Here is an 11,917-nt window from a genome sequence, read left to right on the forward strand (position 1 = left end):
CCTTACGGACTTACAGGTGGCGTGGTTTTCCTTGATAACGGTGATGAGTCAAATCGACATTCGCGGATAGCAGCCAGAGATGATTGTCCTCACTGTTGGTTTGACACCTGAGTTTGATAGGTTTTGCCATCTTCGAAAAAAAATAAATGATAAGTGTAATCAAAATACTTCCCCACCAATTTTGTAAAGATAAATGAGGTTAACTATTAAAAACAGATTAATTTATGCCACGTGAAAAACCGTTCAGAGTTCGAATAAAACTCAATATGAGTAAGAATCATGCGTTTTGGGAATGTAATGCATACGGAATTCTCTAAATTAAAATACGGTAAACAAAGATCAATTAATGTAGTGAGTCGCATCAAAAGTTGTGTGAAAATATCCTTTTGAGTTATTACAAAGCTAAGATATATTTTGGAATATTTGATTTACTCAATAACCGTCTTAAGATGGCTAAATAGACACGGAACCCTTCTGATTAAATTATGGTTTGAAAAACAACTCCAATGGTTAAGACTGCTTACTTTTCCATGGCCTTAAAGTCAGAAACCATGAATATGTGACCGAGTCTTTGAAACCACATTTTGTTTCGTTGGCAGACCGCCAATTTTGACTGTCATAGCTTTTAGTGTCATATATACAGGCAAAGGAGAATTTGAAGCCAATTTTTAGTGTCATATATACAGGCAAGGAGATTTGCAACCAGCAATTGACAAAGATGGGCTTCTGGGGACTAACTCTAGCAGGCGCTGGATTTATAATCATTGGGATTTGGCAGGCCTACTCAACAGCCAGGATCTATCTGACCAGCTCATCTTCTTCATCTTCCTCAACCCAATCGTCTTCTTCAGGTCTGTACAGAAAAAGGCCCTTTTACACAGGGGAACTTTTATTCATTGCATCCCTTGCAGTACTCTATATTGTGAATGCAGCCTTGTCGTCCCACAATGCCTTAAATAATGGAGACCATCTTGTGTTGGCTATTCAGCTAGAAAAAATAGGCGTGGCATCAATTTTTTTGATGTATTCAGTTGTGGGTATGATCTGTGAATACACCCAATTGCTTCCTTTGCCTTGGGAGGTAAATAATCTAATTGCCATCTTTGCCTTTTTTGAGGAATTCCTTGTTTTTTATCTACAAAACGAGGGCTCAACAGGCCTTGAGATTAGGTATTACGGCCTTCTGCTTGTACCCATTTCAGTGTGCATTGCATGTAAAGCCCTAGAGATCCCGTACCCAAGATCTGTGTTGCCTCCTCTGGGGGTTGCTGCGGGGTTGATTCTGCAAGGAACCTGGTTTTTCCAAATGGGTATTTCATTCTTCACTGGATGGATATCCCATGGATGCACCTTATCCGAAAAAAGTGGAGGGGACTATACTATTAGTTGCGCGCAGCATGCTGATGGGCATAGGGGGAAGGCTATTGCCACCCTTCAGTTCAATTGCCATTTGGCTCTTTTGTTGGTATGCCTGCTTCCTGCCTATTCATACCTTAGTACAAAGTATGAAGATTCCGGTTCCTTGAGTTACATACCATTGGGTGCTAAAGAGCAAACAGAAGAACTGCAAGATTTAGGTGGTTCCGGCGATGGCGTTGAAGCTCGGTTTGCATTGGACTCAGATGAAGATGATACCCTCGAAACTCTGCAACAGAAACATGGAACGATGTCTGCGATGAATGGTGTCAACGGAATGTCTGCTTGAATTTATTTGAGGTTTAGCCCAGGCCAGAATGGTTTGCTTGATCACTACGCCATATATAGTTGCTGAGATGTTTCTCTGTATTCAATGAGGTCACTGGTTCCATTCTCAAGTATCAGTCTGTTTGTATATAGGACTGACCATAGGAGTTCCTTTATAGTCTGTTTTTTTTGAGTTTGGCAACTTGGCATACTATTTATTTCCGTGGGATTTTCATTTGATGTTCCTTTATATATATTGTTGTATAAGAAGAAGGATTGGATGTATTGTGTACATGTATCTGGTCATGAATTATACGGATTATGTAAATTTTTTTTTGGATTCTCTTGTGATTAGTCATAATTTTTTCTCCTAGCACTGCTCTTATATATATCTGGTTATTAGGCTGCTGGTTTGTTTAATAGCTGTTTGTTGGTTTGTTTAAAAATTACTAGCTGCTTTCCAATGGCTAGCAGGTTGTTGGATCATGGATTTGTAATGTTCAAATGTTTGGGAGTTACTGTAAGGATTTCCTTGTTTGTAATTATTTTATCTCAGTATCACAAATCTACATTATTCCTAAAGTACATTGACATGCTAATATTTACATGTTATTCTTGCCGCTTCGATTCTTTAAGCAGAAGTGGCTGCTGAAGTTTAACTTATGTTTCATGGGTGTATGCCAAAGAGCCTCAAAGCGTTACTATGGGGAGCCTAGAGAACGACAAGTTGCTGTTGTCTAAATAACTAATTAATAACAATTCTTTAATTATTGTACCTAGAGTCATTCCCCATACCAAACTTGTCATACCCGTGCTTGGGAATCACTCAACAAGACAGCCACTTGGGAGCGACTTCAAAAACTCAGCATCAGACACAGGAATAATTTGGCAAATAACTCAAAAATGAGTGGGCATAACTCTCCAGTAACCTGGCACCAGACTTGACAGTCAACTGAGTCATGATCAAATTTAGCTGGTCATCCAACTTGGCACGAGCCTCAGTTGTTCAGGACTCGTGAGATTTGTGACTCAATCAGGATGAGGCTTAGCCTATACAACATGCCGCGTCCTATCATAGCCTTTGTACAATTGATCATGGTGAATATGTATTTGTGTTTCAAACATAATGTGTTTTTCGGCTGTGTGCCTAAAAGGGAAGCCTTCATGGTTTGTAGTCATCTTTGGATCCATTACAATTTACATGTGATATCAGAGCCTATTCCGATCAAGCGTTTTTTGATCATTTCTATCCATTTTGTCATCTAAGCACGGAAGATTTTGGTTGTCCATTGCACTGCACCTTTCAGGAAATAGGTTGTCCAAAAGTCATATTTTTTTAATTTCATGGTTATCATTTTCGCTAGCTTTTTCCCTCTTTTGTTGCATCTTCTTTCCCCATTGTTTTATGGAAATGGTTATGAGTGGGATTAAAATGGGGCTGTGGCTTCATCCAGATAGCAAGGCATACGAAGTTTCAGCGAGAATTTACAAGCTTTGAGATCAACTCCCCTTCCCAAAGAGATTGGAGAGGGATCCGGTGCTTGAGTTTCCTACCGTTTATATATTTAATCTCCTTTCGGGAGTTACATGAGTAGATCTTGACAAACTGACTACACAGAAAACAACAGAAGCGATTCATTCTAACTTGCTAATCTAAACTAGCTAAATTCCCTGATTACAGATCTTCTTAATCTGAGGGAGGGTCAAGGGGAAGCTCTCTCATAGAGCCTTTGCATCGAGAGTGAGTTCTGGATTCCTTGGGCTATCTCTCTCTCTGCATCTTTTTCTCTATGCTTTCTTTTGGGTTTCCATTCCCCCAGGTGAGTGTAGGTGAAGTCTAAACGGGTGGTCTCCTTGATGACAGAGTGGGGGCATTGACGACTGAACCTTTTTCCTTGCCTTTCTACTCGTTGCTGTCTTTCTTTGCTGCAACTTGGGGTTCTGCCTGTATGATCCGTTGCTCTTCTTCCCTTGGAGGGAGTTGGGGTTCTTTGGCCACTATTGGAATTCTGGTATCCACAGTGATCTGTTCACTATGCTCTTGGTGATGGCTACTATGGTTTCCGGGATGATTTCTGGGGATGTAAGAATCTCTGTCCTTTAGATTGTGGTTCCTTCCACTGGAGGCACTTCCTTGTATATGGATTCATTGAAGGTACTTTCTTGCACAGGTACTTCTTTACCAAGTGTCTCCAAGTCTACTAGAGATTGGAAGCAATTGCTAAATGTGAGGTTGTCCTTGGGTTTCATATGTTTATGTTGTAAATTGTAATTGCTTCTTTTTCTTGCGGGTCACTGTTTTAAATTGATTTTGATCACTTGACTGCTGGGTGCTCTGCAGATCGGCTTGGTATGCCCATGGAGCTTGTGTTTTCAGGTGATCTTTGACAAAATATCCATATTTATGGCACATATTGCCTTCAAACAAGAAGCTTTCATAATCTGGATCTTGATGGAGGATCCTTCCATCCAAACAGAATAAGATGGCCTTCAGGAAGCCTTTGTATAAAGTGACTTCCACACAAATATGGGTGCAAAAGTATTGAGACCCTTTTGTCTCTGCTACTTCGATAAACTTCCCTAGTTTGTATCCTATGGATTTTAGAGTGGATCTATTCCCGAATACAGATGGAATGCAGGGGACATGGACCTATGCAGGTGTTGACGCAATTTCTTTTATAGTCTAATGACCAGTGATTAAGATATTAGCTTCTCACACTCATTAAATATGGACTGGGTCCAAATATAAAGTCTCTCTGTTCTTTAGAGGCGAACTGGAAAGCATGGTAACCCCTTCCACATGCAAAGAAAGAGGGTTGCCCCTGCAATTTGGCTCTGCAAGATTCTTCAATCCATTGTTCTATTGATAAAGGGACAGGCCATAAGCATGTGAACTTATCTATCAGTGTGCAGACTGAGGGGATCTCTATCTTCTGATAGGGATCGGGGATTAGAATATCCAGCCAGGGTTTGAGTCTGCCTTCTTCACAAATTCAGGGACAGAGGGCACTGTTAAGAGTTTACTTGGTGTACTCAACATGTTTTCCTTAGTGTGGCTGCTCTAGCAGATCCATATAGTCTTGATGACAGTGGAGGACGTGCAATGGTGATGATAGTGTTGTGGTGCATTATCATGAGCGGATTCTGATGATGATGATTCTGTAGCAACAAATTCATTAGCAATAGGTTCTACAACAACATAATAACATATTCATTGGCAGCTTCTGCAATCCCCTTCCACATGCAAAGAAAGAGGGTTGCCCCTGCAATTTGGATCTGCAATATTCTTCAATCCATTGTTCTATTGATATAGGGACAGGCCATAAGCATGTGAAATTATCTATCAGTGTGCAGACTGAGGGGATCTCTACCTTCTGATAGGGATCGGGGATTAGAATATCCAGCCAGGGTTTGAGTCTGCCTTCTTCACAAATTCGGGGACAGAGGGCACTTTTAAGAGTTTACTTGGTGTACTCAACATGTTTTCCTTAGTGTGGCTGCTCTAGCAGATCCATATAGTCTTGATGACAGTGGAGGACGTGCAATGGTGATGATAGTGTTGTGGTGCATTATCATGAGCAGATTCTGATGATGATGATTCTGTAGCAACAGATTCATTAGCAATATGTTCTACAACAACATAATAACATATTCATTGGCAGCTTCTGCAATCATCTTCAGTTCTTCATGATGCACTTAGCAGAACAGTGAGGGCGCAACAATGGTGATATAATGGTGGAGCAATTATGGAGGAGTTATCGGGTGCATTGATGCTGGGTATGTGTGCACCCGGCTCAGCCTTTTTCAGATTAGGTTGCTGTCTAGAATTAGTAGATTAGCTTCATTTCAGATTTGGAAGATGCTTTTCTATTTTGAGTTTGCTTTTTCAGTTTTAGGAAAAGTGATTTAATTAAGTGTATTTCCAGTAGCGGGCGCTGATCACAAAAATAGAGTTGGGGTGCTTTGCATGGTTTGATCTTCTGTAATTAAGATGTAGGTTCCTTGAAGCCTAGTGGATGCATGCATGCATGCAGTGTGGGTGCTACATTCTAATTGCCTAGGGTTAAGGTTTTGTGCAGTGTAAACCCTAGCCTACTTAGGCAGGGCATCTCTTAGGAGTCAGGACATACACAAGGAAAGTTTGTAGCGATTGCTTTTGTATAATTATTTTAAGTTAGTAAAGAAAACAAAGGTGATTTGAGTCCTGCAGTCTTTGATGGTACTTGCTGTTACAATGTTCAGTTAGGTATGTGTTTGTAGACCTAGCATACCCACAATAGTTTCAAGAGTTTAAGCTTTTGCTATCTATGGTTTTTGTTTGCAAGTTTGCTTACCATGAATTTGAAATTTCAAAATTCAAGCAGGTTATCTAAAATTTTTGAGGATCTGTGTATGGAGGGGGCTGTTGCTTGTGAAAGGGAATTGTTAGAGGATTCAAGTGGGTGTGATGCAGTGTTTTAAAAAACGGCAGAGCCAGACCGTGCCAATGCCTGGCCAGGTCGGCTCGGTGGCCGAAACGGAACTGCTCCCGAGCCAGTCATCGACTCAGACGGTTCGGTAACAACTCAGCAAACTCGGTAACAATTCGGCCGACTCGACTCTTTGAAAAAGATCCTAAAGCATATTTGTCAAAAGTTGTTTCGCCTCCTACATATCAACGGTTGGGTTGTTGTTTATTGCATATTTATAGGCCTAAAGTAATCTATCATTGTGAGAAAGTTTTGAAAATTACAAGGTTGAAGTATGGTTATCCTAGTGGCATGAATTAGAAATCTGAACAATGCATTGAGCCATACAATGTTTTTAAAAAGGCAAACGTTTTGCAATAGACTAATAGATACATATTTACCTCTGATTGTTCTGGAGCTTGATCAGAATTAAACCAAGGGTTTTGAGACTTCATTAGGGCCAAATTTCTTGAAATCATCTCCAACAATCTAGGTATAAGCATGAGACAGGCGTCTTGTAGCAAAGGCACAAATTTGAAGACATTTGTTGATCAGTTCATTGGCTTATCATTTGGAAAGCTATGGTTGGTTGCAAAGAATTGTATTATTGTTGTTGTAGTCTAGTGATTGTCCTTGGGTTGAGGCAGAAAAGAATCCTGATATTGGTGACTAAGTATGGACTTTCTATTGGACAGTGCAATGGCTGCCATTTTGATATAATGGATATATTCATGAGCCTATTATGTTTTTTTTGGTTGTTTTGTGTTTTCTTTAGTTATTATCATAAAAAATAAATATTTAATGTATTTTTTTACAACGACTGAGTCATTGAAATCAAACCGGCGGAGTCGATATAGAGTCAGAGTCGGTTTCGGAGCCGACCCTCGGTCGTTTCTGAGCTGGAGTCGGAGTTTTAAAACATTGGTGTGATGCTCGGGAGACCTTAAAGAATGAAGTGATTTTAACTTGTGAGAGTTTGGTGGAAGTGACTTGTATAGAGCATGTTTTTTGAAAATTTTTAGGATCTATATATGGAGTGTGCTTGATGCTCCCTGTGAGGTGTTGTTGGAGGATGTTAGTGGGTGTGATGCCTTAGTTTCAGTGATTGGGATGTTGGTCCCTAAACCTATGATAGGCTTGGGACACGTGAGAGGTTGCTTGCTCCAATAATTGGAGTGGATTTGTTGCTTGGGATAGGCACAATGAACCTATGATAAGTTGTTGGTTTGTTTTTGACTGATTTGGGCTGATTCAAAGATTTGTGGAGGTGCATGCAAAGTAGGTATGACATGATGCCATGATGGAGGAGTGTCTTTCCAACTTTGAAGAGATTCTAGTGCAAGGATGGCATGATACCATGATGGAGGAGTATTCATCTAGCCTTGTGGTGCATACGAAGCAAGTATGGTGGGATGCCATGATAAAGTATCTTTCCAGCTTTGAGTTAAGCTTATAACATGTAGAGCAGTTATGGTGGGATGCTATTTGGGAGATTGTTTTAAAACCTATTATGATTCCGCGAATGTAGTTGATACTGGCATTAAAGAGTCTAAGTCCATATTTGATGGTAGAGGATTTGCTTACAAAGAGGGATTTAGCCTTGTTGAGAGTTGTGCTTTAGTTGCCATAGTTTTAAAGGCACATGGGTGAGATACCCATGATTGTAGATTGAAGATATTTTCCTATGCGGTTGACATGAAGGACTTTTTTCTATTGCATTATTTCATTATGCCCAAGAGGTTTTAGAGTATAGAAGGGAGCAATGTTCCTGGTTCATATTTTATTTGATATACTAGTGGTTAATGTTCTTTTGAAGTCCTAGTGAAGGGAAGGTTCAAGATACTATGATAAGATCTTAGTGTGGGGGAGAGTGCTACCCCTCTTTTTTAGCAGGAGTGCCCCAACATTTTTTACAAAGGACCATGCCATTTGTAATCCCAAATTGTTAAGTTATGGTATGTTCTATGCTTATAACAGTTTACTTCTTTTTCTTATTATATTCCACAGATTAGCAATCACATATACATAAAGTAAAGTGCAGATAGAACATTAAACGATCGACAAAAAACAAGCCAAGATAAGAGACACAAGATGTGGCGGCTAGCCAGGGACAAACCCCACAATGTGTGGGGAAACCCTTTGATCAAATCTTCTTTTATCTTCAATAATTCAGCAGAGAGAAATAGTACAATAAATCTGATTCATATCAGCAGTAACAAACCCTAGATCAGTAGCATCAGCATTAGCGGCTTCATTATCAAACTAGGGCAGACCATATCTCACAAACCGACAGTCGGATTGACTTCATTCCACCACCAAAAGTTTTGGCTTTCAGAGGAGGTTCAGATGAACCTACAACACAGTTCAGATGAGGAGATCTTCTAGGCCACGCAAGTCAATCTTTACTTCTGCAGTTGCAGCTTCAGTTTCAGCAGTTTTCGGCTTCAAACTAGGGCAGTCGATATCTTGCAAACCTTTCGTCGGATTGACTTCATTCCACCACCAAAAGTTTCGGCTTCCAGAGGAGGTTCAGATGAACCTACAGTGCAGTTCAGATGAGGAGATCTTCTAGGCCACGCAAGTCAATCTTTACTTCTGCAGTTGCAGCTTTAGTTTCAGCAGTTTCCGGCTTCAAACTAGGGCAGTCGATATCTTGCAAACCGTTCGTTGGATTGACTTCATTCCACCACCAAAAGTTGTGGCTTTCAAAGGAGGTTCAGATGAACCTACAGCGCAGTTCCAAAGAGGAGATCTTCTAGGCCACACAAATCAATCTTTACTTCTGCAGTTGCAGCTTCAAATTCAACAGCTTCCGGCTTCACATGTGTGAGAGAGAGAGACCCATTTCAGCGCAGTAAAGAAGAGACTCATATCTGCGTAGTAGAGAGAGAGAGAGATGTGATGAGAGATGAGTGAGTCCAAATGAGGAAAAGTCCTCTTATATTTATACACAACGTTGGTGGGTGAATAGATGCGACTGTTGGGCTTCTGAGCCTACATGAGTTGTAGGTCAGCTTGATAATAATTCCATAATCAAAATAAATTCATATCTCCATGAATACTTATCGGAATTGGATGATCTTTATATCAATCCTACACCTCTCGACAAGAGGAATCTAATAAAAATATTATCAGCCATGAATAAGATGACCCACATGAAGTTTTGCCTTGGTTGCCAATTTTAACACTCCCTCTCAACCAATGTTTTTAAAACCGGAACCGGTGACCGGACCGGTCCACCTAATGAACCGGTTTACCGACCGGAACCGGTCTAACCGGGACTGGTTTGGTCTAAACGAACCGGTTTTAAAAAAATACATTAAATAATTAATTTTTAATGAAACAAAACTATTTTTAAGATGTAAAACCATGATTCCAAGCCAATAGAGACAAAATATGCAAAGTTTGCTCATTTATATACCATGTAAAGGTGAATACATCAAAATGGCACCGAGTGCAATACATATCATCAACAAAATAGCAAAATACATAAGAAATGAGGCTCTGAATGGCCTATAAAGTCCAAAAACAATGCTGCAAGCTATGAGGCCATTGGCCTACTACAAGTCTACAGTATACACATGATCAATCATCAAGTTCATCACCACTACTAGACACTGGATCATCATCAGGAGCTACATAGACATCATCTGGTTCAGAGTCTGAGGATGCCTCAGCCTGATCTGCAACCTCAGTATCAATGCCACCAATGACAATAGAAGTGGACTTAATGGAAGCACGAGTTTGTCGACCTGCATGACTAGTGCCTTCCATTGGTTCTTTGCCTTTCTTTGATGCCACTATTGATCCTGGTTCTGATGCCACCACATAATCTGCTTCATCCCCCGCCAAAGCCATGTCGATATCAAAATCAGCCTCAAACACAGGTTCTTCAGTCTCCTCCACCCATTCTGATGTTGGATCAATATCGTCCAACACAATGGGATCTAGATCAGGAGTTTTTCTCATCATTTGGAGCTCTAATTGCATTTATTGTTTACCCCCAAACCATGAAATCCTAAAAACCATTAAGTCTGCTGAATTTTGAGTGAAATCTAAAATTCTAGTTTCTCCATATGAAATCCAATGAGGTCGAAACCACTCTCAAACATCCTGTGTCATTTCATGGTAATGTTAAAAATTTAAGTAAAAGGATGAAAATGAAAATTAAAGGAAATGTCACTTTTACTTTAAGAATTTAACATTACCATTAATTGCCAACATTGTTAGGGTTGAAACACCCTTAGTCCCCCCCCCCCCCCCCCCCCAAAACCCCTCAAACACAGTAAAAAACATGTTTTTTTAACTTTATGGTGGTTGTGCCTAAAACCGGCCGGTTTAGGACAAAACCGGTCGGTTTGTTACAAACCGGCCGGTTCCGTCCTAAACCGGTCGGTTTTCACCGGTTAGGGCACAAAAATGGAGAAGTCAGCATTCAAACCGGGTTTTTTGGCCGGTTTAGACCGGCAGGCTTGCTAACCGGCCGGTTAGACCGGTAACCGATTTTTAAAAACGGTTTTTAAAACACTGCTCTCAACCATGGAGAACTTCATCTGCAATTTGTCTATCGGTCGTTACTATTCATCCATCAAATGCACTGCCCTGTACAGCCTAACCCTTGCCTTGCTCTGCTCTATTCTGCCTGTTCTGCTTTGTCTTGTTCTGCCCTGCACTGATCTGTACTGTTTTTCTCTGTTTTGCTCTACTCTTGCATTGTTCTGTTCTGCTCTGCTTTTGTCTGAATTATGAAGAAGAAGAAATGATCGAGGATGTATCATACTGACTCAAAGTCAGTCTCAGAGTATGTATCACTGGTCCCAGACCAGTCTCAACCAACCCGAAGTCAGCGTCATAGTGAGTACAACTCCTCTGGTCCTAGACCAGTATCATCCTCCACTGACTCAAAGTCAGTCTCAGAGTGCGTACCACTGGTCCCAGACCAGTCTCAGCCGACCCGAAGTCAGCTTCATAGTAAGTACCACTGGTCCCAGACCAGTATCGCAGTCTCAGAGAGTGTACCACTGGTCCCAGACCAGTCTCAACCGACCCGAAGTCAGCGTCATAGTATGTACCACTCTCACTGGTCCCAGACCAGTACTGCACTGACACGAAGTCAGTCTCAGAGTATGTACCACTGGTCCCAGACTAGTCTCAACCGACCCGAAGTCAGCGTCATAGTATGGTACAACTCCTACCATTGGTCCCAGACCAGTGTCATTGATCCCAGATCAATGGAGGTCATCCTAGCGTAGGGAGTACGGTAGATACAACGATGCGTCCATCGGTACTACTATGGTCCCTAACTTCATTTCACTGCTCATTGATCAGATGAGAGGTACTTCCCATGAGTCCCAGACTGCATGGGTAGGATGCCTCGACAGGAGAACTAATCAATCCTGTCCTCACAGGAGAACACATCAATCCTGCTACAATCGCCGTGGAGAACACATCAATCCAGGCTGCCATGGAGAACACATCAATCCAGGCCTCACAGGAGAACTAATCATCCTGCTACACAGGAGAGCGAATCATCATGTTCCACAAGAGAGCGAATCATCTTGTCCCACAAGAGAGCGAATCATCTTGTTCCAGTGTGCACCACCAGGGGAGGGTGAGTCACCCTGTGGTCGTATGTTGCTCCAGTAATAACCGCAAGCCCTCAGAGCTCCCAGAGCTCAATGTATGCAACATGCAGGACCCTTGTACAAGGGTTTCTTTCCGACTCCAAGTCGTTTGGGAAAATCACAGATTAGATCTTTCCTCGGGGCTTTGACAAGGTGTATCAA

General features: G+C 41.2%; 1 protein-coding gene across 1 annotated transcript; it reads left to right on the top strand.

Moving 5' to 3' along the window:
* Positions 1-488: 488 nt before the first annotated feature.
* Positions 489-2,026, top strand: LOC149243106 (plant viral-response family protein (DUF716)). Its single transcript, XM_089374418.1, has one exon. The coding sequence runs from the start codon at positions 719-721 to the stop codon at positions 1,703-1,705; it is 987 nt and encodes a 328-aa protein (XP_089230544.1). The 5' UTR covers positions 489-718; the 3' UTR covers positions 1,706-2,026.
* The last annotated feature ends 9,891 nt before the right edge of the window (positions 2,027-11,917 follow it).

The sequence above is a fragment of the Pinus tabuliformis genome, chromosome 8, assembly GCF_031772625.1.
Source record: "Pinus tabuliformis cultivar Carrire ecotype Pingquan chromosome 8, CPIR1, whole genome shotgun sequence".
NCBI lineage: Eukaryota > Viridiplantae > Streptophyta > Pinopsida > Pinales > Pinaceae > Pinus > Pinus tabuliformis.

Excerpts from the sequence above, each read along its gene's own strand:
- LOC149243106 (XM_089374418.1), top strand. The coding sequence starts at position 719 with ATGGGCTTCTGGGGACTAACTCTAGCAGGCGCTGGATTTATAATCATT.